We start from the raw sequence: 25,461 nt of genomic DNA, 5'->3' as shown, positions 1-25,461 counted from the left end.
AGCCTGGGCTTGATTAGGGTCCGCCCAGGCACACCCGGCACACCCCGTGCACACGCCTATGTTTATATGTCCTATTCCTTATGAATACACTTCTGGCTTTGGCTCAAAAACTGCAGTGAAAATTTTCCAAAAACTAGCCTAAATGGTTTTAAACCTAGCCTAAATGGTTTTACCACTAAGCCATGTCAGGTGAGGTTAAAAAGTATGTAAAACACATAAGAACTGTACAAGTCATGTACACAAGTTACTTGGTGAAAATTGTTCAATTGCAATAGTCAATCTGTCCTAATGTGTCCTTGACAATGCTGGTCCTGTCAGATATCAGGAGGGGAGATGTTGTCCTCAGAACCTCTTAGTAGTTTAGGCTTTAGGCCTTTAATTTCATATGATCGTCTCTCAGCTTAAAAGATATTAAAGATAAGATTTCACCTTTTTTTTTATATTGTGTTGACCCACGGTGTATGGCTGGACCACGGGGTGTAGCAGTGGAAGTGGTGGGGCCAGATGTTGTAAACCCCTAGTGTTCGTGACGCCAGGAAGTGGTTGTATGGTTTAGGGTACCCCCGGCAACCAACCCAGAAACGGCATATATTAAATGAGAGTCCAAAACAGGTTTTGATGCAACTGAAACTTTACTGAAAAAGGCAGTACAATGTTTTTTACAGATAGACAACTTCCACAGAGGTGACCGGGACACAGGGAACCTCTCAGGCTTGGACTGTAGTGATAATAATGATGATGCAGGCCACTGTACTACTGTTATGACTTTGGTAGGGACAGTAGAGACTTGACTTGTAGACATAGATGAGACTTACAGATTAGATGTGGCTGCAGACTTGTAGGCTTTGGCCTAGCTGTACTGGACTGAACTCGTACAGGACTTGTGCTTGCTTTACTGCCCAGGAACTAAGAGCAGGAACTCAAGAGACTAGTGTGGAGACTACAGCTCCTTATATATCAAGGGGCTGGACTAAAGCCCATTGGTAGCTGGTTGCCTGTGCCTCTGGGTGATCAGGTGATCACATATCACATGACCATGTCACATGACCTTAGGAAGGTCCTATACAGTGTAAACATCCTAATAACCTGTATACATAGTTTATATTCACTGTACAATACTTATAATAAATGTACATGAGTAATATACAATAATCATGACCTAGGGGGATCCTGCAGGAGAGCCCTGTGGACTTGAGCGACTCTACCTGAAGGGACTTTTGGGACCGGGACCCGTCAATATAAAATTATAGGGCAACTGACATAATTCTGGTAAAGCTCTACTAATATCTCACATTAATATATATATTTTTCTCGTAATATCAGCGCTGCCGGAAGCTCCTGTTATATCGGTGCAGGAATGGATAGAGAATGGGACCATATTTATAATGGAGTGTCTGGTCTCCAATGGATTTCCCCCACAAGATGTCAGACTGAACATATCCATAGATGACGCCCCATTAGATGTTATTCCTGTTGTGACAGAGGAAGGAACCGTAAAGGGGAGGGTCCGTCCAACTGCTTCTTACTCACTTCTGGGATTGAAAACCATCCGCTGTGAATCTTACCTATTTAATTTATCCAATGAGACTACGGTGAATGTATATATCTATGGTAAGTTGTTGGGGTTCCTCCTATCCACCAGATCATAATGTCTCGATACCTTCACCCAGAACCAGAACCATCCATGGAAGGTGAAGTGACGTACAAACAGAGCCATGATCATATCCTTAAAGGGGTACTCCCGTGGAAAACTTTTTTTTCTTTAAATCAACTGGTGCCATAAAGTTAAACAGATTTGTAAATTACTTCTATTAAAAAAATGTATCCTTCCAGTACTTTTTAGGGGCTATATACTGCAGAGGAAATGCTTTTCTTTTTGGATTTCTCTGATGTCATGACCACAGTGCTCTCTGCTGGCCTCTGCTGTCCATTTTAGGAACTGTCCAGAGCAGGAGAAAATCTCCATAGCAAACATATGCTGCTCTGGACAGTTCCTAAAATGGACAGCAGAGGTCAGCAGAGGTAATAATGTTCCTCAGTGTAGCGATTACAAACAGTCTCTGAATACAGTAATTGTTCAGTCCACTACCACTGGTAACAGTAGTCAGTGCCGGCAATTGCTTAAAACTATGCGCATAGTATATAATAAATGGAAATCTCTCACCGGTCCAGATGTTGGGATGTCGATCTTATAGTTACCACTCTGTGTTAGTAGCGATGTCTAACAGCCAGCCGTCTATGCCCGCTCTCCGGCCGGAGAGCGCACCGCTGGAGTCTCGGCCGACTCCTAATTCCGTGGAGCTTGCTGATGGTGGGCGAAGTATTCGGAGGCTGCAGCGCTTCGGAGTGGCGTCCTCGTGGAGGTAGCGCGCGCTTTTGGTCTATGACCGCACGTTCTGTAAATAATCAGTGGTGGTTTCTATAGACTGCAGATAGTATAAAAGTGGTCTTAGAAGTCTTTTTAGGGGGTCGCTGGACGCGTTTCAGCACCCACTAGGTGCTTTCTTCAGCAGCTAAAGTATATAGGTCCTGGGGGTCTGAGTTGGTTTATTATATAGGGTTAGACTCCGCCCCTCCCAATAATGATGTCACACAAGTAAATAAACATTGTAGTAAATCTTGTTTTGTGAATGGCAGTGTTATCAATGAGCCAAATAAAGGGGAACACTAACTTTACTAGAGTAAATAGATGTCTATATAAATATATTAATGTCTCAATAGATAAAAATTACTAAGATTAAGGGTACTAAGAATAAAATAAATAATGAACAATATATAAAAAAATACTCTAATATAGAAACCAATATATAGATAAATAAATAGTTACATATATAAATAAATACATGTTATTTGGTAATATTGATAATATATAAAAAGGGATAAAATATTGGTGTCTTCCATGGATCATTATGAATATATATAACTAGATGGTTCGGAAGACACCTGTTATAGCTATCATATATTCTAGCGTAAATTATATAATATGCCCAGTAATGATAAAATTACAATAAAAATAAAAATACCAGAAAATCCTATCTTATTGGTGTTTTCTGGTATTTTTATTGTAATTTTATCATTATCTGGGCATATTATATAATTTACGCTAGAATATATGGTAGCTATAAGAGGTGTCTTCCGAACCATCTAGTTATATATAATCATAATGATCCATGGAAGACACCAATATTTTATCCCTTTTTATATATTATCAATATTACCAAAATACATGTATTTATTTATATATGTAACTATTTATTTATCTATATATTGGTTTCTAAATTAGAGTATTTTTTTAATATATTGTTCAATATTTATTTATTTATTTTATTCTTAGTAATTTTTATCTATTGAGACATTAATATATTTATATAGACATCTATTTACTCTAGTAAATGTAGTGTTCCCCTTTATTTGGCTCATTGATAACACTGACATTCACATAACAAGATTTACTACAATGTTTATTTACTTGTGTGACATCATTATTGGGAGGGGCGGAGTCTAACCCTATATAATAAACCAACTCGGACCCCCAGGACTTATATACTTTAGCTGCTGAAGAAAGCACCTAGTGGGTGCTGAAACGCGTCCAGCGACCCCCTAAAAAGACTTCTAAGACCACGTTTGTACTATCTGTAGTCTATAGAAACCACCACGGATTATCTACAGAACGTGCGGTCATAGACCAAAAGCGCGTGCTACCTCCACGAGGACGCCACTCCGAAGCGCTGCAGCCTCCGAATACTTCGCCCACCATCAGCAAGCTCCACGGAATTAGGAGTCGGCCGAGACTCCAGCGGTGCGCTCTCCGGCCGGAGAGCGGGCATAGACGGCTGTTAGACATCGCTACTAACACGGAGTGGTAACTATAAGATCGACATCCCAACATCTGGACCGGTGAGAGATTTCCATTTATTATATACTATGCGCATAGTTTTAAGCAATTGCCGGCACTGACTACTGTTACCAGCGGTAGTGGACTGAACAATTACTGTATTCAGAGACTGTTTGTAATCGCTACACTGAGGAACATCATTACCTCTGCGACCTCTAAAGTGTGGATACCTAATTGCTACAGAACTGTTGCATTTCAAAAGACAGATAACAAGTGCAAAATAAGGCTGGGTTCACACTACGGTTTGTCATTACGGTTCCCGTATACGGCTGGGAGGAGGGGTGGGCGGGGCTTAAATGCGGCGCCCGCACTCAGCCGTATAGGGAACCGATTGGAGTGAACCGCAGCCTCCGGTCGGCTGCTTTTTCGGCCGTATGCGGTTTCCCGACCACGGCTACACAAGGGCCCTGTGATCCCAGAGTGTCAGTTTGATATCCTATTGTTTATTTTTATTATTTATCAATAAACAAGTGTGTACTTTATCTACAGACCTTGAGCCTCAATAGTTTCCATTATTTAGTAGCCTTTTTCAGACACCTTAGGTACAGGTGCCAGTTTGAGCTGCCCAGGTCACTTGGTGAAACTTTCCACAGGAGCCTCTCCATTTTTGACATATTTGTAATTTACAAATCTGTTTAACTTTCTGGCACCAGTTGATCCACGGGAGTACCCATTTTAAACATAAGGAATAATCGGTTTATTGATGACGTATTCAGATCCGGTGCCAGTAGAGTTGCCACCTTTCTTGCAAAAATAAAATACTGGCCATGCTAATTTGCATAATTCATTATATATGCGTGACATCACAGGATAAACATATGCAGGGAATTTTTTTTCCTCTTCTGACCCCTATAACTTTTTTTTATTTCTTCTTAAATGGGACTGTATGAGGGCTCATTTTTTTGCGCCCCGATCTGCAGTTTTCAACAGTACCATTTTCGTTTTAATGTAACTTTTTGATCGCTTTTTTTAAATTAAATTTGGGAGTTGCTGTTAGTTACTAACTACAACTCCCAGCATGTCCTGGATACATCCTGTGGCTCAGCACAACTCCCAGCTCCCAGCATGTTGGACTATATAGTAGTATATAGTATAGGTCAGTGTTTCCCTACCAAGGGTGCCTCCAGCTGTTGCAAAACTACAACTCCCAGCATGCTGGGGGTTGTAGTTTCGCAACAGCTGGAGGCGCTTTGGTTGGGAACCACTGGTATAGTATATGGTGCAACATTCCGGGAGTTGGAGGATTGGTTGGATTAAAGGGGTACTCCGGTGGAAAACTTTTTTTTTCTGAATCAACTGGTGCCAGAAAGTTAAACAGATTTGTAAATTACTTCTAGTAAAAAAATCTTAATCCTTCCAGTAGTTATTAGCTGCTGAATATTACAGAGGGAATTATTTTCTTTTTGGAACACAGAGCTCTCCGCTGACATCATGACCACAGTGCTCTCTGCTGACATCTCTGTCCATTTTAGAAACTATCCAGAGCAGCATATGTTTGCTATGGAGATTTTTTTTTCTACTCTGGACAGTTCCTGAAATGGACAGAGATGTCAGCAGAGAGCACTGTGGTCATGATGTCAGAAGAGAGCTCTGTGTTCCAAAAAGAAAAGAATTTCCTCTGTAGAATTCAGCAGCTAATAAGTACTGGAGGGATTAAGATTTTTTAATAGAAGTAATTTACAAATCTGCTTCACTTTCTGGCACCAGTTGACATCTGGGGATTCTTATGTTGATATTTAAGGTGCATGTTCCTTAGTATTAGGCTGGGTTCACACTACGTTTTCTCCCATACGGGAGCGCATACGGCAGGGGGGAGCTAAAAGCTCGCGCTCCCGTATGTCACCGTATGCGCTCCCGTATGTCATTCATTTCAATGAGCCGACCGGAGTGAAACGTTCGGTCCGGTCGGCTCATTTTTGCGCCGTATGCGCTTTTACAACCGGACCTAAAACTGTGGTCAACCACGGTTTTAGGTCCGGTTGTAAAAGCGCATACGGCGCAAAAATGAGCCGACCGGAGCGAACGTTTCACTCCGGTCGGCTCATTGAAATGAATGACATACGGGAGCGCATACAAAGGCATACGGGAGCGCAAGGTTTTAGCTCCCCCCTGCCGTATGCGCTCCCGTATGGGAGAAAACGTAGTGTGAACCCAGCCTTAGCTGTAGTAGTATTGTAGGAGCCCTTCCGCTTATCCTGACTATGCTACAGATGATGGTAAATGTCACCTCCTGTATCTGCTCATAGTAACAACTTCTCAATCCTCTTTCCCAGAGCCTCCTGCCGTGAGTTTTTCTCTATCCAGAAATGTCACAGACCTGGGTGAGAATGTGACGGCTACTTGTCATATAACTAACAAACGACCCGAGCCTTATGGTCTGTCTATTAGTGTGGATGGTAAAGAAGAGCGGAGGGAGGAGACCTCTATGCTGACCCACACATTCACAGCAAGCAGGAGAACTCTGAGCCTTGTCGTCACCTGCACAGCTTATATTATTGAGAATTTGGGCATATCCCGATCTTTATTTCAGACCCTACAAATACAATGTAAGTGTTTTGTGGTTGTGTTTGAGCTACTCATTGTCCATAAGAGTTTCGAAGACAACTCATCTCTTTTGCAGTATAAAACCTTACAGTGGTCCCTCAACATACGATGGTAATCCGTTCCAAATGAACCATCGTATGTTGAGGGATCCGTGCAATGTTACATATAGGAGGTTATACTCACCTGTCCCTGCCACTCCGGACCGTCACCGCTGCCCTGGATGTCGCCCTCCATCGCTGTCACCACATCCCCGGGGTGTCCCCACCGCTTCGGACCTTCTCTGCTGACCGAGATCGTCGCTCTTCATCGCTGTCATCAAGTCGCTGCGCACGCTGCTCCTATTGGATGACGATGATGGAGAGCGATGGCGATGCAGGGGATCCTGAAAAGGACGGTCCGGAGCGTCAGGGACAGGTGAGTGACCATCACCGGAGCACACGGGGCACACTAAATGGCTAGCCGGCGGCAGCTGAAGCAGTCTGCACTGCCGGATAGCCTTTTATGTCATGGTCCCGACATACGATAATTTCAACATACGATGCTTTTGTATGTCGGGGCCATCGTAGGTCGGGGGGTCACTGTATATATTTTTTGCATAAATATTTATATTAGTAATTAATACACCACGTGAAAAGATCACAGAAAAATGGAGGGGAAAAATCATTAAAAAAAAAAAAAGAAAGAAAGAGGAGCGGCCATTCTTACTGGTTACTGGTACAAGGGCAGATTAGGCATCTATTCCCACTATGATGCAGATCAGCCACAATGCTCAGGTACAAAATACTGATAAACAACCACTCACACCTACTATTCATGAGGGGGGCTCCACCAGCATCACAGGGCCAAAGCATATCACAAAAAATACAAACTCCATATGATAAGTACATGAATTGGCACTCTTTTTTTTTAATGAAATAAAAACACACTTTTGTATGGACTTCATGTGCTATGGTGGGATCCTTATAGATAGATTTGTGATAGATATGAGATAGATAGATAGATATGTATGAGATAGATAGATAGATAGATAGATAAATAGATAGATAAATAGATAGATATGAGATAGATAGATAGATAGATAGATATGAGATAGATAGATAGATAAATAGATAGATAGATAGATATGAGATAGATAGATAGATAAATAGATAGATAGATATGAGATAGATAGATAGATAGATAGATAAATAGATAGATAGATATGAGATAGATAGATAGATAGATAAATAGATAGATAGATATGAGATAGATAGATAGATAAATAGATAGATAGATATGAGATAGATAGATAAATAGATATGAGATAGATAGATAAATAGATAGATAGATAGATAGATATGAGATAGATAGATAGATATGAGATAGATAGATAGATAGATAGATAGATATGAGATAGATAGATAGATAAATAGATATGAGATAGATAGAGCAAATATGATGCAGCACTCCACAGGTAGCAAAGAAGGTGGTTTTATTCCATCATGTGCATAGACAACGTTTCACCAGTCTCACACTGGCTTTTTCAAGTGAATAATAGTGATACAGGTGGGTATTTATAGACCACCCACTGGGTCATGTGACACAAGCAATGCATGATTTACATATGTAAACAGAGACGATCATGGTACATTGTGCAATAAATAATGCAAAAACATAGTGCTAAATTCATATATAAACATACAGTAATCATCAGTTATATAAACATATACGTTTTACTTAAAATGTAGATAGTGCAGTGACTGATCCATAATTACGTGTATAGCCGTGAATGCCTTCCGGGGTCCCACCACGAGGTTTCCTGATCCCAGGCGCCAAAGCGCCGGGTGTGTAGTGTGCATCAAAGCAGAAGAGAAGTACTTCCGGGTCGGGAGAGCGCGTCCTCGTATCCATAGAAACCTGACTCCGGAAGTCTGGAGTCGGGTTTCTATGGATACGAGTTTCCCATATACCAACTAAAATGCATATACTTTATTAAAAACTAATCAAAGATAAACCACACATTTAAAAAGTATCAGAGCAGTATTCCTTAGTTTTGATCTAATGTCTTGTAGTATCTCTCTCACTGAGATTGTTTGTTGATATCTGTTGCTGAGTGTGCCTGCAGCTCACACTCTGCTTACTCTGGAAACTGCTCTGATATGGTTAAAACACCCTACTCAGCCCCCCCCCCCGACATGTTTCGCTACTATGTAGCTTTGTCAAGAGGTATGGGGTTTCTGAAGTCCTATACCTCTTGACAAAGCTACATAGTAGCGAAACATGTCGGGGGGGGGGGGGGGGGCTGAGTAGGGTGTTTTAACCATATCAGAGCAGTTTCCGGAGTAAGCAGAGTGTGAGCTGCAGGCACACTCAGCAACAGATATCAATAAACAATCTCAGTGAGAGAGATACTACAAGACATTAGATCCAAACTAAGGAATACTGCTCTGATACTTTTTAAATGTGTGGTTTATCTTTGATTAGTTTTTAATAAAGTATATGCATTTTAGTTGGTATATGGGAAATTAGGGTACTATTTGATTGCCCCAAGGGGTAATCTATTGGAAAAGTGATTGGATTAACCCTCCATATACTGGTCTTGACCAGTGAATTGATTCTATGGATACGAGGACGCGCTCTCCCGACCCGGAAGTACTTCTCTTCTGCTTTGATGCACACTACACACCCGGCGCTTTGGCGCCTGGGATCAGGAAACCTCGTGGTGGGACCCCGGAAGGCATTCACGGCTATACACGTAATTATGGATCAGTCACTGCACTATCTACATTTTAAGTAAAACGTATATGTTTATATAACTGATGATTACTGTATGTTTATATATGAATTTAGCACTATGTTTTTGCATTATTTATTGCACAATGTACCATGATCGTCTCTGTTTACATATGTAAATCATGCATTGCTTGTGTCACATGACCCAGTGGGCGGTCTATAAATACCCACCTGTATCACTATTATTCACTTGAAAAAGCCAGTGTGAGACTGGTGAAACGTTGTCTATGCACATGATGGAATAAAACCACCTTATTTGCTACCTGTGGAGTGCTGCATCATATTTTCTTTGTCTGGATTAAGGAACCGGCGGACCCAGGTTCCAGATATGCGGGCACCCCGAATTTCTTCTTTACTCTGGATATTGGTAGTGCCATTTTATTTGCATTAGATAGATAGATATGAGAAAGATAGATAGATAGGTAAATAGATAGATAGATTTGAGATAGATTGATACGAGATAGATAGATAAATAGATAGATAGATAGATAGATAGAGGTCGAGCCCAAGACATTGTGCTGTCTGGATATAAACCAATAAATTGAGGCCAAAAACAAACAGGGTATAAACCACTGTTCGGTGCCCAAAAATACTAGAGAACCTATATAGATGCACCAAACTGACACAGTATTATGAGTAAATATAAATCTTTATTATAATCAGATAAGATAAAACATGATAAAAAATCAGCAGCAGTTAGAAAGAAAACGACTCCGAACACAAATATTAAATAATGTCCAATAGGCACATGGAATGGCACATAAATATAGGTATACAATACTCAATGAAAAGTGGACTTAAAAACAAGCCACAATACATGTATATATATATATAAAGAATACACCTAAAGGTGCCTAAGTAAACCCAGTACACTAATGTAAACAAAAAGGACATATACAGAAGTGTAGCTAGTATAGTGTCATTTGCCCAGTGCTATCGGCAGTATGAATACAGGGAGACAAGGATGTTGACCATACATATCTGAGGGGAAACAAACCACCTCGGTAAAAGTTGGAGCATCGGTTGTCCCTGAAAAAAGTTTTATTAAACATATAAGACTGTCCATGCACCTAGCCAACTGACACCCAGCTATACTTACAAAGGTCAGGAGCCTACCCCTAGTCTCCCGACCTTTGTAAGTATAGCTGGGTGTCAGTTGGCTAGGTGCATGGACAGTCTTATATGTTTAATAAAACTTTTTTCAGGGACAACCGATGCTCCAACTTTTACCGAGGTGGTTTGTTTCCCCTCAGATATGTATGGTCAACATCCTTGTCTCCCTGTATTCATACTGCCGATAGCACTGGGCAAATGACACTATACTAGCTACACTTCTGTATATGTCCTTTTTGTTTACATTAGTGTACTGGGTTTACTTAGGCACCTTTAGGTGTATTCTTTATATATATATACATGTATTGTGGCTTGTTTTTAAGTCCACTTTTCATTGAGTATTGTATACCTATATTTATGTGCCATTCCATGTGCCTATTGGACATTATTTAATATTTGTGTTCGGAGTCGTTTTCTTTCTAACTGCTGCTGATTTTTTATCATGTTTTATCTTATCTGATTATAATAAAGATTTATATTTACTCATAATACTGTGTCAGTTTGGTGCATCTATATAGGTTCTCTATTGTGCTGTCTGGGTCCAAAAGAAAAAAAAGTACTATGCTATAAAATTGCACTACAAATTCAAGAGCTCCACATCAATGCAACTCCCATTAATCTGCAGGATTAGGTAGGCAGCAGTTGCCCCACATTAGGTAGGCAGCATAGTTTCCCCACATTAGGTAAGTAGCAGATTTCTCCCCCAACACACAGACACATATAAACACACTCATAGGGGCTGAACAGCGCTTCTGCTCTCCATCGTCAGCCTGATGAGTGATGTCACTGACCTTCTCCTGTGCAGGTCTGCGGAGGAACGCCACTTGCACGAAGTCCCTACCGGCTCCCTGTCTTAAAGTGGCCACTACACTATTAAGCAGCTCAGGCTGCGCTAGTGCCGCGGCCACTTTAGAACTGTGAGCAGAGCCAGTCCGACCATGGACCTAGGTGGCCCAAAAAAAAAAAAATGCAGCAAAGTGCCACTTGGGACCAATGGTCCCACCGGGTCCCATGGTAGGGCTGTTCCTGGATAGATATGATATAGAAATGATAGATGTGATAGTTAATGTTTTTATTTCCATTTCAGATCCCCCAGAGTTCCCTGAAAGTTCTTGCCCCTTGATTTTACCTTTGGTAGAAGGACAGACATTTTCATGTCAGGCTGACGGAAACCCAAAGCCGATAGTAGAATGCGGAGCCGATGGACGTTATATAAAGGACAGAGATATAATAACAAGAGACATGTCCGGGATTTATACATGTCAGGCAACAAACCAGAGAGGAAACGTATCGAAGGAGATCAATGTAACCGTGCAATGTACGTCTGCTGCCCTCTATGATCTTGTCGTCATTGTTACGCTAAACTTATACGGCATAGAACAATCTTTATCAGCATCTTTACCGAGCATTGACATAGCCTTGTCCTGAGCTGTAGGGGGCAGAGCTGCTGTAGAAAACGGATACACAGCAAACAATAACCACGTTCTGTATCAGCTACGGGAAACATTTTCTCTTCTCTTTTTATGTTACTTTCTATAGGCAAAACATAAAAGCATACAAAAGAGAGAATAAATACTGTATGTCCAATACCATCACAAAGTTACCAGCCTCAGTGGCTAACATAGCTCCTATATGATGAGCACGGACTAGGGAAGGATGAGCCTAGGTGTCACATGATCTTACTGAACGCATCTTATGTATGCCGTGAAGTTTTGCATATATACAGTAACAAAAACAAAAAAAAGAAGACATTTTCCTCTAGTGGATTTTTTATTTTTGAATGGGTCCATGTAATGCCACATTTCTCCAGCAGAGGCCACTGCAGGAGTAATTAGCAGTTGCTCTTGGTAATGAAAAGTAACCCCCAGCAATCAGCTCAAATCTCTAGGGAAAATTGGCAGCAAGTGGACAGCTACCCTGCAGCGCCACAAAAAGGGCAAATAAAGTATTACATGAGGCCAAGGATGGCTATTCAGGAAATTTTGCCTGGAAAATCACTTCTGTACTTGGTCCTCCAGATCAAGAGATGCTCTTTGTAGTCACTTCTTGCCTTGGCTTATAAGTAAATTGGAGACAAATAAATGTGTCACCAATTATGAATAGCATATTCATCCAGCTTTCCTATTGCTCTCAAACCTGTGTACTCATTTACGAAAATTTAACCCACTCCAGGGAAATCAGGAGTCTAGGAAAACTGTGTGACAGCCTTTCTAGGAGCTGTAATGTCCACTACTGGACAGAATTATACCGTATATACTCGAGTATAAGCCGAGTTTTTCAGCACGATTTTTCGTGCGGAAAACGCCCCCCTCGGCTTATACTCGAGTGAACTCTCCGCCTGCCAATCCCTTCTCAGTGGTCTTCAACCTGCGGACCTCCAGAGGTTTCAAAACTACAACTCCCAGCTTGCCCGGACAGCCATCGGCTGTCCTGGCATGCTGGGTGTTGTAGTTTTGAAACCTCTGGAGGTCAGCAGGTTGAAGACCACTGCGGCCTTCGTCATCATCCAGCCCCCCCCCCCCCCCCTCCTCTCGGTGGGAAGTTAGGGTGAGCTGGTCCGGGCCACCTATGCTGCAGGGACCGTCCGGTGGGGATGGTTAGTCATTGCAGTCTGTCCTTTTTAACCAGGGGGCCCTCTTCTACGCTCCGGGCTAGGCCCCGGACTAGTGACGTTGCCTTGATGACGACACACAGGGACGTTGCGTATGAACGTCCCTGTGCATCGTCGTCAAGGCAACATCACTACTCCAGGGCAGGCCCGAAACGCGAAGAAGAGGGCCCCCCCCGGTGAAAATGGACAGCCCACAACGACTAACCATCCCCACCGGACGGTCCCTGCAGCATAGATGGCCCGGACCAGCTCACCCTAACTTCCCGCCGAGGGGAGGTGAGTACAAAACAAAGGGGGGGGGGGGCTGGATGATGACAAAGGCCGCATTGGTCTTCAACCAATCCAGAGGTTTCAAAACCACAACTCCCAGCATGCCCGGACAGCCGATGGGGGGGGGGGATGTGATGAAGGGGGTCTGGATGATTACATGAGGGGATGATGTATTTCCCACCCTAGGCTTATAGTCAAGTCAATAACTTTTCCTGGGTTTTTGGCGTGAAATTAGGGGCCTTGGCTTATATTCGGGTTTGCTTATACTCGAGTATATATGGTAAGTCCACAGAAAAAAACCTCTGTCCTATAGGTGGCAATAGAGAAGCTAATTAGCATATATTCTCCCAGGAAGCATTGCCTTCAAGTCTCCCTAATTTATACTGGGTCCAAGAAGAAAAATTGGTGTCCTGATTAGAAGGCCATAATAGGGGGAAATCCTATGAAACAGTCAATGTGACAATCGGGAGAACACAGATTATAGTGGTCCCACCCCCTATTCTTTTGCGCCACCTTGTGGATATCCATTTTCAAGATTTCTTATAAAAACATCTATTTTCCTTTTTTCCCTCAGATAAACCAATGATCCCAGTCCTGACTGTTTCTACCAATGCAAAAATTACAATAGGAGATCCACTAAATATAACGTGTAAGTCGGAGGGGTTACCGGATCCCACATACAGTTGGCAGATCCCCAATAATGCCAAGGTCACATACTCCGCAGATAAAAGCTCAGTCATTATCCGCACAGCAGCTCAGACCCACAGTGGAACCTACATATGTGTGGCCAGGAACCAGCATGGAGAATCAAGTACAAAGCGGGAGGTGACGGTTGTGTCTGGTGAGTAACAATATCCTTGAAATAAAGGAGTTGTCAATGATTAAAAACAAAAGAAGGAAGGTAAGTAGAAGAGGATAAAGGACTAGTGTACTGCCTCAATGTTCTTTTTACAGAAGAAAATGAAGAAAAAGGACCTCAGTTAGGGGGCAGATTAATGAATCATATGATGCATGTGTATTTACAGAGGAAGAGGTTCTATGTCAGCTGTCTAAAGTAAAGACAAATAAGTCACAGGGGCCTGATGGGATTCTTCCAAAATTATTAAAAGAGCTTAGCTATATACTAGCAAAACAATTAACAGATTTATTTAACCAATCACTGGTAACAGGAGTTGTCCCGGAAGATTGGAAAATACCAAATGTTGTGCCCATTCACAAAAAGGTAGTAGAGAGGAATCTGCAACTATAGACCAGTAAGCCTGACATCGATAAGGGGGAATTTAATGGAAACCATCCTAAAGGATATGATTGCGGTACATCTAAAATCCCATGGATTGCAGGATGAAAAACAACATTGGTTTACTTCAGGGAGATCATGTCACACTATTCTTATTGATTCTTTTGATTGGGTAACTAAAATAAGAGATGGTGTAGGTACAGTAGACATTGTATAGATGGAAGAGGTGCAGTAGACATTATATAGATGGCGGCGATGCAGTAGACATTGTATAGATGGTGGAGGTGCAGTAGACATTGTATAGTTGGTGAAGATGCAGTAGACATTGTATAGATGGCGGAGGTGCAATAGACATTGTATAGATGGCGGAGGGGCAGTAGACATTGTATAGATGGCGGAGGGGCAGTAGACATTGTATAGATGGTGGAGGTGCAGTAGACATTGTATAGTTGGTGAAGATGCAGTAGACATTGTATAGATGGCGGAGGTGCAATAGACATTGTATAGATGGCGGAGGGGCAGTAGACATTGTATAGATGGCGGAGGGGCAGTAGACATTATATAGATGGCGGCGATGCAGTAGACATTGTATAGATGGTGGAGGTGCAGTAGACATTGTATAGTTGGTGAAGATGCAGTAGACATTGTATAGATGGCGGAGGTGCAATAGACATTGTATAGATGGCGGAGGGGCAGTAGACATTGTATAGATGGCGGAGGGGCAGTAGACATTGTATAGATGGTGGAGGTGCAGTAGACATTGTATAGTTGGTGAAGATGCAGTAGACATTGTATAGATGGCGGAGGTGCAATAGACATTGTATAGATGGCGGAGGGGCAGTAGACATTGTATAGATGGCGGAGGGGCAGTAGACATTGTATAGATGGCGGAGGGGCAGTAGACATTGTATAGATGGTGGAGGGGCAGTAGACATTGTATAGATGGTGGAGGGGCAATAGACATTGTATAGATGGTGGAGGGGCAGTAGACATTGGTTATCTAGATGTTAGTAAGGCTTCTGACACTCTCCACATAGAAGACTTATCAATAAACTACAGTCTGAGCTTGGACTCCCATATTGTTGAGTGGATTAGGCAGTGGCTGAGGGACAGACAACAGAGGGTTGTAGTCAATGTAGAATATTCAGAGCAAGATCTTGTCACCAGTGGGGACCTCAGGGAAATGTACTGGGACCCATTTATTTTTTTTATTTCTTTATCAGCGATATTGATGGTTCGGTATTGGTCTTTTTGCTGATGACACAAAGATTTGTAACAGGGATAGACACCCATGAGCACTTCCCTCTTTGTACTGCTAGTCCCTCTCCCTAAACACCCTTGAGCACTTCCCTCTAAGGCTAATACCTCTCCCTATATATCTATTAGCATTTGTCTTTTTCTACTGCTAATACCTCTCCCCATACACCCGTGAGCACTTCCTTCTCTACTGCTAATACCTCTCCCTATACAGCCAAGCATTCTTCTGGCATTTCCCGCTGCTCTATTACATTGTCTGCCACCTTTAAGGGTATGTTTGCACTGCAGAATCTCCACTCGTCAGGCGGCCACCGCCAAAAATACTTCGGCGGTAGGACCGTGGGGCACTGCACTGTCACCATTGATGGCTATGCAGTACTCGTGGAACTAGAGATCATGTTTTTTCTTTGTGCGGAACTATTTCAGCGGCACAATTGTCCGCCGCTGAAATTCTGCAGTGTGGACGGGTCTCTCGGAAGACCCATTCACACTGACGGTACTGTTCACTGCGCGGAATTATACTTGCAGAATTCCACAGTGTGAACATACCCTAAGTCCCTTTCCTCAGATACTGAGGTTAGGACTGTGTCACATATTCTGTTATCTGTCCAAGGGTGTTTACATCCCAGGTTCATTATCTTACACTTTTTCACATTACATGTCAGTGCCCAGAGTTCTGACCATTCCTCTAGTTTACATAAATCCTTTTCCATTTGTTGAATCCCTCCAAGTACATCATCCCTGTTATGCCTATACCCATCTTATATGAAGGAGAGCCTTATGTTTATCCCCATCTTACATGAAGAATAGCCTTTTGCCTATCCCCATCCTATATGAAAGATAGTCTTATGCCTATCCCTATCTTATATGAAGGATAGCCTTATGCCTATCCCTATCTTATATGAAGGATAGCCTTATGCCTATCCCTATCTTATATGAAGGATAGCCTTATGCCTATCCCTATCTTATATGAAGAATAGCCTTTTGCCTATCACTATCTTATCTGAAGGATAGCCTTATGCCTATCCCTATCCTATCTGAAAGATAGTCTTATGCCTATCCTTCATATAAGATATGGATAGGCATAAGGCTGTCCTTCATATAAGATGGAGATAGGCATAAAGCTATTTTTCATATAAGATAGAGGCATAAGGCTATCCTTCATATAAGATAGGGATAGGCATAAGGCTATCCTTCATATAAGATAGGGATAGGCATAAGGCTATTGTTAATATAAGATAGAGATAGGCATAGGGCTATCCTTCATATAAGATAGAGATTGGCATAAGGCTATCCTTCATATAAGATAGGGATAAGCATAAGGCTATCCTTCATATAAGATAGAGATAGGCATAAAGCTATTTTTCATATAAGATAGAGATAGGCATAAGATTATCATTCATATAAGATAGGGATAGGCATAAGGCTATTGTTAACCCCTTAAGGACTCAGGGTTTTTCAGTTTTTGCACTTTTGTTTTTTCCTCCTTACCTTTTAAAAATCCTAATCCTTTCAATTTTCCACCTAAAAATCCATATTATGGCTTATTTTTTGCGTCACCAATTCTACTTTGCAGTGACATTAGTCATTTTACCCAAAAATTCACAGCGAAACAGAAACAAAAAATCATTGTGCGACAAAATCGAAGAAAAAACACCATTTTGTAACTTTTGGGGGCTTCCGTTTCTACGCAGTGCATATTTCGGTAAAAATGACACCTTATCATTATTCTGTAGGTCCATACGGTTAAAATGATACCCTACTTATATAGGTTTGATTTTGTCGTACTTCTGGAAAAAATCATGACTAAATGCTTCTGACCCCTATAACTTTTTTATTTTTCCATGTACAGGGCGGTATTTTTTGCGCTGTGATCTGAAGTTTTTATCGGTATGATTTTTGTTTTGATCGGACTTTTTGATCATTTTTTTGATTTTTATTCATTTTTTAATGGTATAAAAAGTGACCAAAAATACGCTTTTTTGGACTTTGGAATTTTTTTGCGCGTACGCCATCGACCGTGCAGTTTAATTAATTATACATTTTTATAGTTCGGACATTTACACACGCGGCGATACCACATATGTAAAAATTTTTTTATTCAAACTGTTTTATTTTTTTTTATGGGAAAAGGGGTGTGATTCAAACTTTTATTAGGGAAGGGGTTAAATGACCTTTATCAACACTTTTTTTTAACTTTTTTTTTTTTGCAGTGTTATAGGTCCCATAGGGACCTATAGCACTGCACACACTGATCTCCTATGCTGATCACTGGCGTGTATTAACACGCCTGTGATCCAGGGGCGGATCCAGAGTCGAGTCTCGGGAGGGGCACTATTAGAGTATTTTGTGTTGGCGCACAGAAAAAAAAGATTACAGAACTTACAATATTATTAAATGTATCCTACAGTCCTAACCTTGTTTAAGACTTTTTGGCCATGCTCATATGTCAGCATAATAATCAAATATACCAATTGCCACAGAATGGGAAAGTGCTAAAGAAATTTTTACCATTTAAAACTACAGCTCCCAGTATGACCTAAGCAGTGGTAAGGTTATGCTGAGAGTTGTTGTTTCACCCATCATAACTGCAGAACTTACAAGTAACTCCAGCTCTGATGGGACATAGTGAGGAGAATACACAATGATATCAGTGATTACAGATGACCTCTTCTCTATAGTGAGGAGAATACACAATGATATCAGTGACTACAGGTGACGTCTTCTCTATAGTGAGGAGAATACACAGTGATATCAGTGATTACAGGTGACGTCTTCTCTATAGTGAGGAGAATACACAATGATATCAGTGACTACAGGTGACGTCTTCTCTATAGTGAGGAGAATACACAATGATATCAGTGACTACAGGTGACGTCTTCTCTATAGTGAGGAGAATACACAATGATATCAGTGACTACAGGTGACGTCTTCTCTATAGTGAGGAGAATACACAATGATATCAGTGACTACAGGTGACGTCTTCTCTATAGAGAGGAGAATACACAATGATATCAGTGACTACAGGTGACGTCTTCTCTATAGTGAGGGGAATACACAATGATATCAGTGACTACAGGTGACGTCTTCTCTATAGTGAGGAGAATACACAATGATATCAGTGACTACAGGTGACGTTTTCTCTATAGTGAGGAGAATACACAATGATATCAGTGACTACAGGTGACGTGTTCTCTATAGTGAGGAGAATACACAATGATATCAGTGACTACAGGTGACATCTTCTCTATAGTGAGGAGAATACACAATGATATCAGTGACTACAGGTGACGTCTTCTCTATAGTGAGGAGAATACACAATGATATTAGTGATTACAGATGAACTCTTCTCTATAGTGAGGAGAATACACAATGATATCAGTGACTACAGGTGACGTCTTCTCTATAGTGAGGAGAATACACAGTAATATCAGTGACTACAGGTGACGTCTTATCATTGTGTATTCTCCTCACTATAGAGAAGACGTCACCTGTAATCACTGATATCATTATGTATTCTTACTATAGAGAAGACGTCACCTGTAGTCACTGATATCATTGTGTATTCTCCTCACTATAGAGAAGACGTCACCTGTAGTCACTGATATCATTGCGTATTCTCACTATAGAGAAGACGTCACCTGTAATCACTGATATCATTGTGTATTCTCCTCACTACAGAGAAGACGTCACCTGTAATCACTGATATCATTGTGTATTCTCACTATAGAGAAGACGTCACCTGCAATCACTGATATCATTGTGTATTCTCCTCACTATAGAGATCAGTGATTACAGGTGACGTCTTCTCTATAGTGAGGAGAATACACAATGATATCAGTGATTACAGGTGACGTCTTCTCTATAGTCTTTCCTTATCTAATTCAGATGGTACATACCGCCAGGATTTGTTCCAGCTAAATCTTCTCTCTGCAGAACTTGATGCCCAGACGTCTCCTCACTATGTCAGCACATTCTGATCCTCTATATGAAAACAATAATTATTATAATACTGCCAAACACTGTATTCTTTGAATATAATACTGGCACACACCCTCTGAATATAATTCTGACACACTGTACCCCCTGAATATACAACACACTGTACCCTCTGAATATAATACCGCCATACACTGTACCCTCTGAATATAATACTATCACACACCACACCCTCTGAATATAATACTATCACACACTGTGCCCTCTAAATATACTACCACACACTGCACTCTCTGAATATAAGACTACCACACGCTGCACCCTCTGAATATAATACTACCACACACTGTGCCCTCTAAATTTAACACTACCAAACACTGCACCCTCTGAATATAATACTGTCACACACTGCACCCTCTAAATATAATACTATCACACACTGCACCCTCTAAATATAATACTGTCACACACTGCACCCTCTAAATATAATACTATCACACACTGCACCCTCTAAATATAATACTATCACACACTGTACCCACTGAATATAATACTAACACATACTGTGCCCTCTAAATCTAATACTACCACACACTGCACTCTCTGAATATAACTTGCTGTGCAGTGCACCCTCTGAGTAAAATATCGTAATGTATTGTGGCCCCTAAAAAATGTACCACCCCAGAAATTCCTCATAATATACACTATACTTCTGAAAGGCAAAACACTCTGTGCCTTCACATATAGTAATAATGCCCCATCTTGTACCCCTACATATAATAATTATGACCCGTCCTGTTCTCCCCACATAATAATGCCCTCTGTGCTGTGCCCCTCACTTATAATGCTCCTGTCATGTGCCCCACACATTTAATGCCCCCTGTGCCCTTCACATATAATGCCCCCATTCTTTGCCCCTCACATATAATGCCTCCATCATGTGCCCCTCATATATAAACCCCCCATCATGCGTCCCGCACATATAATGCCCCCATCATGCGTCCCGCACATATAATGCCCCCTGTGCTGTGCCCCTCACATATAATGCCCCCATCATGCGCCCCTCACATATAATGCCCCCTGTGCTGTGCCCTTCACATATAAAGCCCCATGTCCTGTCCCCTCAGGGGGCATTATATGTGAGGGGCACAGCACAGGGGGCATTATATGTTTGGAGCACATGACAGGAACATTATATGTGAGGGGCACAGCACAGGGGGCATTATATGTGAGGGGCGCATGATGGGGGCATTATATGTGAGGGGCACAGCACAGGGGGCATTATATGTGAGGGGCGCATGATGGGGACATTATATGTGAAGGGCACAGCACAGGGGGCATTCTATATGAGGGGCGCATGATGGGGGCATTATATGTGAGGGGCAAAGAATGGGGGCATTATATGTGAGGGGCACAGCACAGGGAGCATTATATGTGAGGGGCGCATGATGGGAGCATTATATATGAGGGGCGCATGATGGGGAATTATATGTGAGGGGCACAGCACAGGGGGCATTATATGTGTGGGACACAGCACAGGGGGCAATATATGTGAGGGGAACAGCACAGGGGGCAATATATGTGAGGGGCACAGCACAGGGGGCATTATAAGTGTGGGGCACAGCACAGGGGGCATTATATGATATAATTCCCCCTGTCCTGTGCCCCACACATATAATGCCCCCTGTGCTGTGCCCCACACATATAATGCTCCCTGTGCTGTGCCCCACACATATAATTTATATGTGTGGCACAGCACAGGGGGCATTATGTGAGGGGCACAGCACAGGGGACATTATATGTGAAGGGCACAGGACAGGGGGGCATTATAAGTGTGGGGCACAGAACAGGGGGCATTATATGATATAATGCCCCCCTGTCCTGTGCCCCACACATATAATGCCCCCTGTGCTGTGCCCCACACATATAATGCCCCCTGTGCTGTGCCCCACACATATAATATATATGTGTGGCAAAGCACAGGGGGCATTATATGTCAGGGGAACAGCACAGGGGGCATTATATGTCAGGGGCACAGGACAGGGGGGCATTATATCATATAATGCCCCCCTGTGCTGTGCCCCACACATATAATGCCCCCTGTGCTGTGTGCCCCACACATATAATTTATATGTGTGGCACAGCAGAGGGGGCATTATGTGAGGGGCACAGCACAGGGGACATTATATGTGAAGGGCACAGGACAGGGGGCCCCCCTGTCATGTGCTCTTCACATATAATGCCCCCTATGCTTTGCCCTGCAGACCCTCATGAAATATTCCCTTTTCTCTGACCCCCCCTCCTAACAATAGCGCATATCCCTAATCCCTGAGCATACCTTTACTTCCAGTATGCAGGCCGCGGGGACGGCGCGATGACGTCACATCCTCGCGCCGGCTTTTAGTGGATCTCGTCCCCGCAGCTCACATGCTGTGTACGCATAGCGTGTGTGTAAGGTTAGTGAATGGTGGAGCCGGAGCTTACAGCTTCGGCTCCACCATGCTAGGGAGCGGGGGGAGCGGGGGGGGGGGGGGGGGCGTCAATTGCCCCGTTTGCCCCCCCCCCCTGGATCCGCCACTTCTGTGATCAGTGTTATCGGTGATTGACTGCTCCTGCCTGGATCTCAGGCACAGAGCAGTCATTCGTCGATCGGACACCGAGGAGGCAGGTAAGGGCCCTCCCGGTGTCCTGTAAGCTGTTCGGGACACCGCGATTTCACCGCGGCGGTCCCGAACAGCCCGACTGACTAGCCGGGATACTTTCACTTTCACTTTAGAAGCGGCGGTCAGCTTTGACCGCCGCTTCTAAAGGGTTAATATCGCACATTGCCGCGATCGGCGATGTGTGGTATTTGCCGCGGGTCCCGGCCGTTGATGAGATGTGATGTGATGTGATGCAGGGTCGCAACGCGACTCCGCTTTATATCGCCGGAGCCGGCACAGGACGTAAATATACGTCCTGCGTCGTTAAGGGGCTAATATAAGATAGGGATAGGCATAAGGCTATTGTTAATATAAGATAGAGATAGGTATGAGGCTATCCTTCATATAAGATAGGGATAGGTATAAGGCTATCCTTCATATAAGATAGGGATAAGCATAAGGCTATCCTTCATATAAGATAGGGATAGGCATAAGGCTATTGTTAATATAAGATAGAGATAGGTATGAGGCTATCCTTCATATAAGATAGAGATAGGTATAAGGCTATCCTTCATATAAGATAGGGATAAGCATAAGGCTATCCTTCATATAAGATAGGGATTGGCATAAGGCTATCCTTCATATAAGATAGGGATAAGCATAAGGCTATCCTTCATATAAGATAAGGATTGGCATAAGGCTATCCTTCATATAAGATAGGGATAGGCATAAGGCTATCCTTCATATAAGATAGGGATTGGCATAAGGCTATCCTTCATATAAGATAGAGATAGGCATAAGGCTATCCTTCATATAAGATAGGGATTGGCATAAGGCTATCCTTCATATAAGATAGAGATAGGTATAAGGCTATCCTTCATATAAGATAGAGATAGGCATAAGGCTATTCTTCATATAAGATAGGGATAGGCATAAGGCTATCCTTCATATAAGATAGGGATAGGCATGAGGCTATCCTTCATATAAGATAGAGATAGGCATGAGGCTATCCTTCATATAAGATAGGGATAGGCATGAGGCTATCCTTCATATAAGATAGGGATAGGCATAAGGCTATCCTTCATATAAGATAGGGATAGGTATAAGGCTATCCTTCATATAAGATAGGGATAGGCATAAGGCTATTTTTTTTCATATAAGATAGGGATAGGCATAAGGCTATCCTTCATATAAGATAGGGATAGGCATAAGGCTATTTTTTCATATAAGATAGGGATAGGCATAAGGCTATCCTTCATATAAGATAGAGATAGGTATAAGACTATCCTTCATATAAGATAGAGATAGGCATAAGGCTATCCTTCATATAAGATAGGGATAGGCATAAGGCTATCCTTCATATAAGATATAGATAGGTATAAGACTATCCTTCATATAAGATAGAGATAGGTATAAGGCTATCCTTCATATAAGATAGAGATAGGTATAAGGCTATCCTTCATATAAGATAGAGATAGGTATAAGGCTATCCTTCATATAAGATAGAGATAGGAATTCTATTCATGAACAAGGCAGCTCAGCATGAACAGATCTACATCTCACTGATTGGTGTCTCTGTTTTCCTTTACAGAAATGAATATTGGACTGATCATTGGCGTAGTGATCTGCGTAGTGCTCACTGTAGCCATTGTAGTCGCATTCTGGTGTATCTTGTGGAAAAAAGAGAGAACGGAATCTTATGAAGTGACAAATCTGACCCAGAGCCAAATACCCCAAAATAGTGGCCCCACACCGGAGAGCCCAGCGAATGACGCATCTAATGTTTAATATTGAGGCTGTAAGACTGAAATTCCTATTGGAACATCATAACCCGGGCAGTGAGCCCCAACCATGTAAATATGGACTCTTCTCTGAGCCGCCATGTTGTGGCCTCTGGAGCCAATGAGGACAATGTCTGCCCGTCACCATGGAAACCCCAATCATTGTACTTTGTCCTGGACACAGAGGGGAATTCTGACGAATAGGAAAAGGAGGTGTTGTCTATGACGGCCAATCAGATTCCAGCAAATATTATTTGTTTAGAAAAAAAAAATATACAAGTGTTTCCTACAGCAACCAATCAGATTTAGGCTGAAAGTGTAAAATAGAATGTTAGAAACTGCTGAGACAACACAACTGTTTACAGCAGTGTTTCCCAACCAGGGTGCCTCCAGCTGTTGCAAAACTACAACTCCCAGTATGCCCGGACAGCCGAAGGCTGTCCGGGCATACTGGGAGTTGTAGTTTTGCAACAGCTGGAGGCACTCTGATTGGAAAACACTGGTTCACAGTCATTATACAGAGAGACGTACTGTAGATCAATACACTTATATCTAGTTAATATCTATCTTTCTATCTATCTATCATCTTGTGGTGAAGAAGGGGGTACCCAGGCTCCCTAATAAAGGTCCTTTTCTCCTATTACCTTGATCTGTGTTTTGGGGGTCTGTCGATAATGTACAGTGACCCCCCCCCGACTTACGATGGTCCATACATACAATCATTTGAACATACGATGGCCTCTCAGAGGCCATCACATGTTGAAGGCAGCATCAACATACAATGCTTTTGTATATCGGGGCCATCGCATACACGGCTATCCGGCAGCGCTGACTGCTTCCGAACCCGCCGGATAGCCGTTTACGGTGGTCACTTACCTGTCCTCGGGGCTCCGGACCGTCCTCTTCGGGATCCCCTGCATCGCCGGCGCTCTCCTTCGTCATCATCACGTCACCGCGCGCGACGTCCCGTCATCCAATATACATGATGACGGCGATAAGGAACGACGATCCCGGGCAGCAGAGACGTTCCGGAGCGGTGGGGACACCACAGGGACGCAGCGACAGCGATGGACGGCAACATCCAGGGCAGCGGTGACAGGTCCGGAGCGGCAGGGACAGGTGAGTATAACCTCCTATATGTAACATTGCACGGATCCCTCAACATACGATGGTTTCAACAAACGATGGTTCATTTGGAAGGAATTACCCTCGTATGTTGAGGGACCACTGTATATCTTGCAGCCATGGTGCAGACTATATCCCATACCAGTGTGATGATGGAATACCCAGTAATGTATTTCCCAGATGTAGTCAATAGATGGCCGTTGTTTTCTGACCATCTATTAGGCTCAATTTGCATTTTCAGAAACTAATTCTATGTATTCCATACGCAATCAAAA

General features: G+C 42.5%; 1 protein-coding gene across 6 annotated transcripts in view; it reads left to right on the top strand.

The window, feature by feature from the left end:
* LOC130367795 (intercellular adhesion molecule 5-like) overlaps window positions 1-24,449 on the top strand; it is a 62,049-nt gene extending 37,600 nt beyond the window's left edge. For all 6 annotated transcript variants that reach the window (XM_056570586.1, XM_056570585.1, XM_056570588.1 and 3 more), the window contains exons 3-7: window positions 1,324-1,611; window positions 6,169-6,441; window positions 11,412-11,642; window positions 13,780-14,046; window positions 23,872-24,449. In XM_056570586.1, coding sequence (XP_056426561.1) covers window positions 1,324-1,611; window positions 6,169-6,441; window positions 11,412-11,642; window positions 13,780-14,046; window positions 23,872-24,068 — 1,256 coding nt within the window. In that variant the 3' untranslated portion in view covers window positions 24,069-24,449. The remainder of the gene's footprint in view (window positions 1-1,323; window positions 1,612-6,168; window positions 6,442-11,411; window positions 11,643-13,779; window positions 14,047-23,871) is intronic.
* The last annotated feature ends 1,012 nt before the right edge of the window (window positions 24,450-25,461 follow it).

This window comes from Hyla sarda, chromosome 4 (genome assembly GCF_029499605.1).
Source record: "Hyla sarda isolate aHylSar1 chromosome 4, aHylSar1.hap1, whole genome shotgun sequence".
Classification (NCBI taxonomy): domain Eukaryota; kingdom Metazoa; phylum Chordata; class Amphibia; order Anura; family Hylidae; genus Hyla; species Hyla sarda.
The sequence above is the reverse complement of the archived record's forward strand: the minus strand, read 5'-3'. Positions and strand labels throughout refer to the sequence as shown.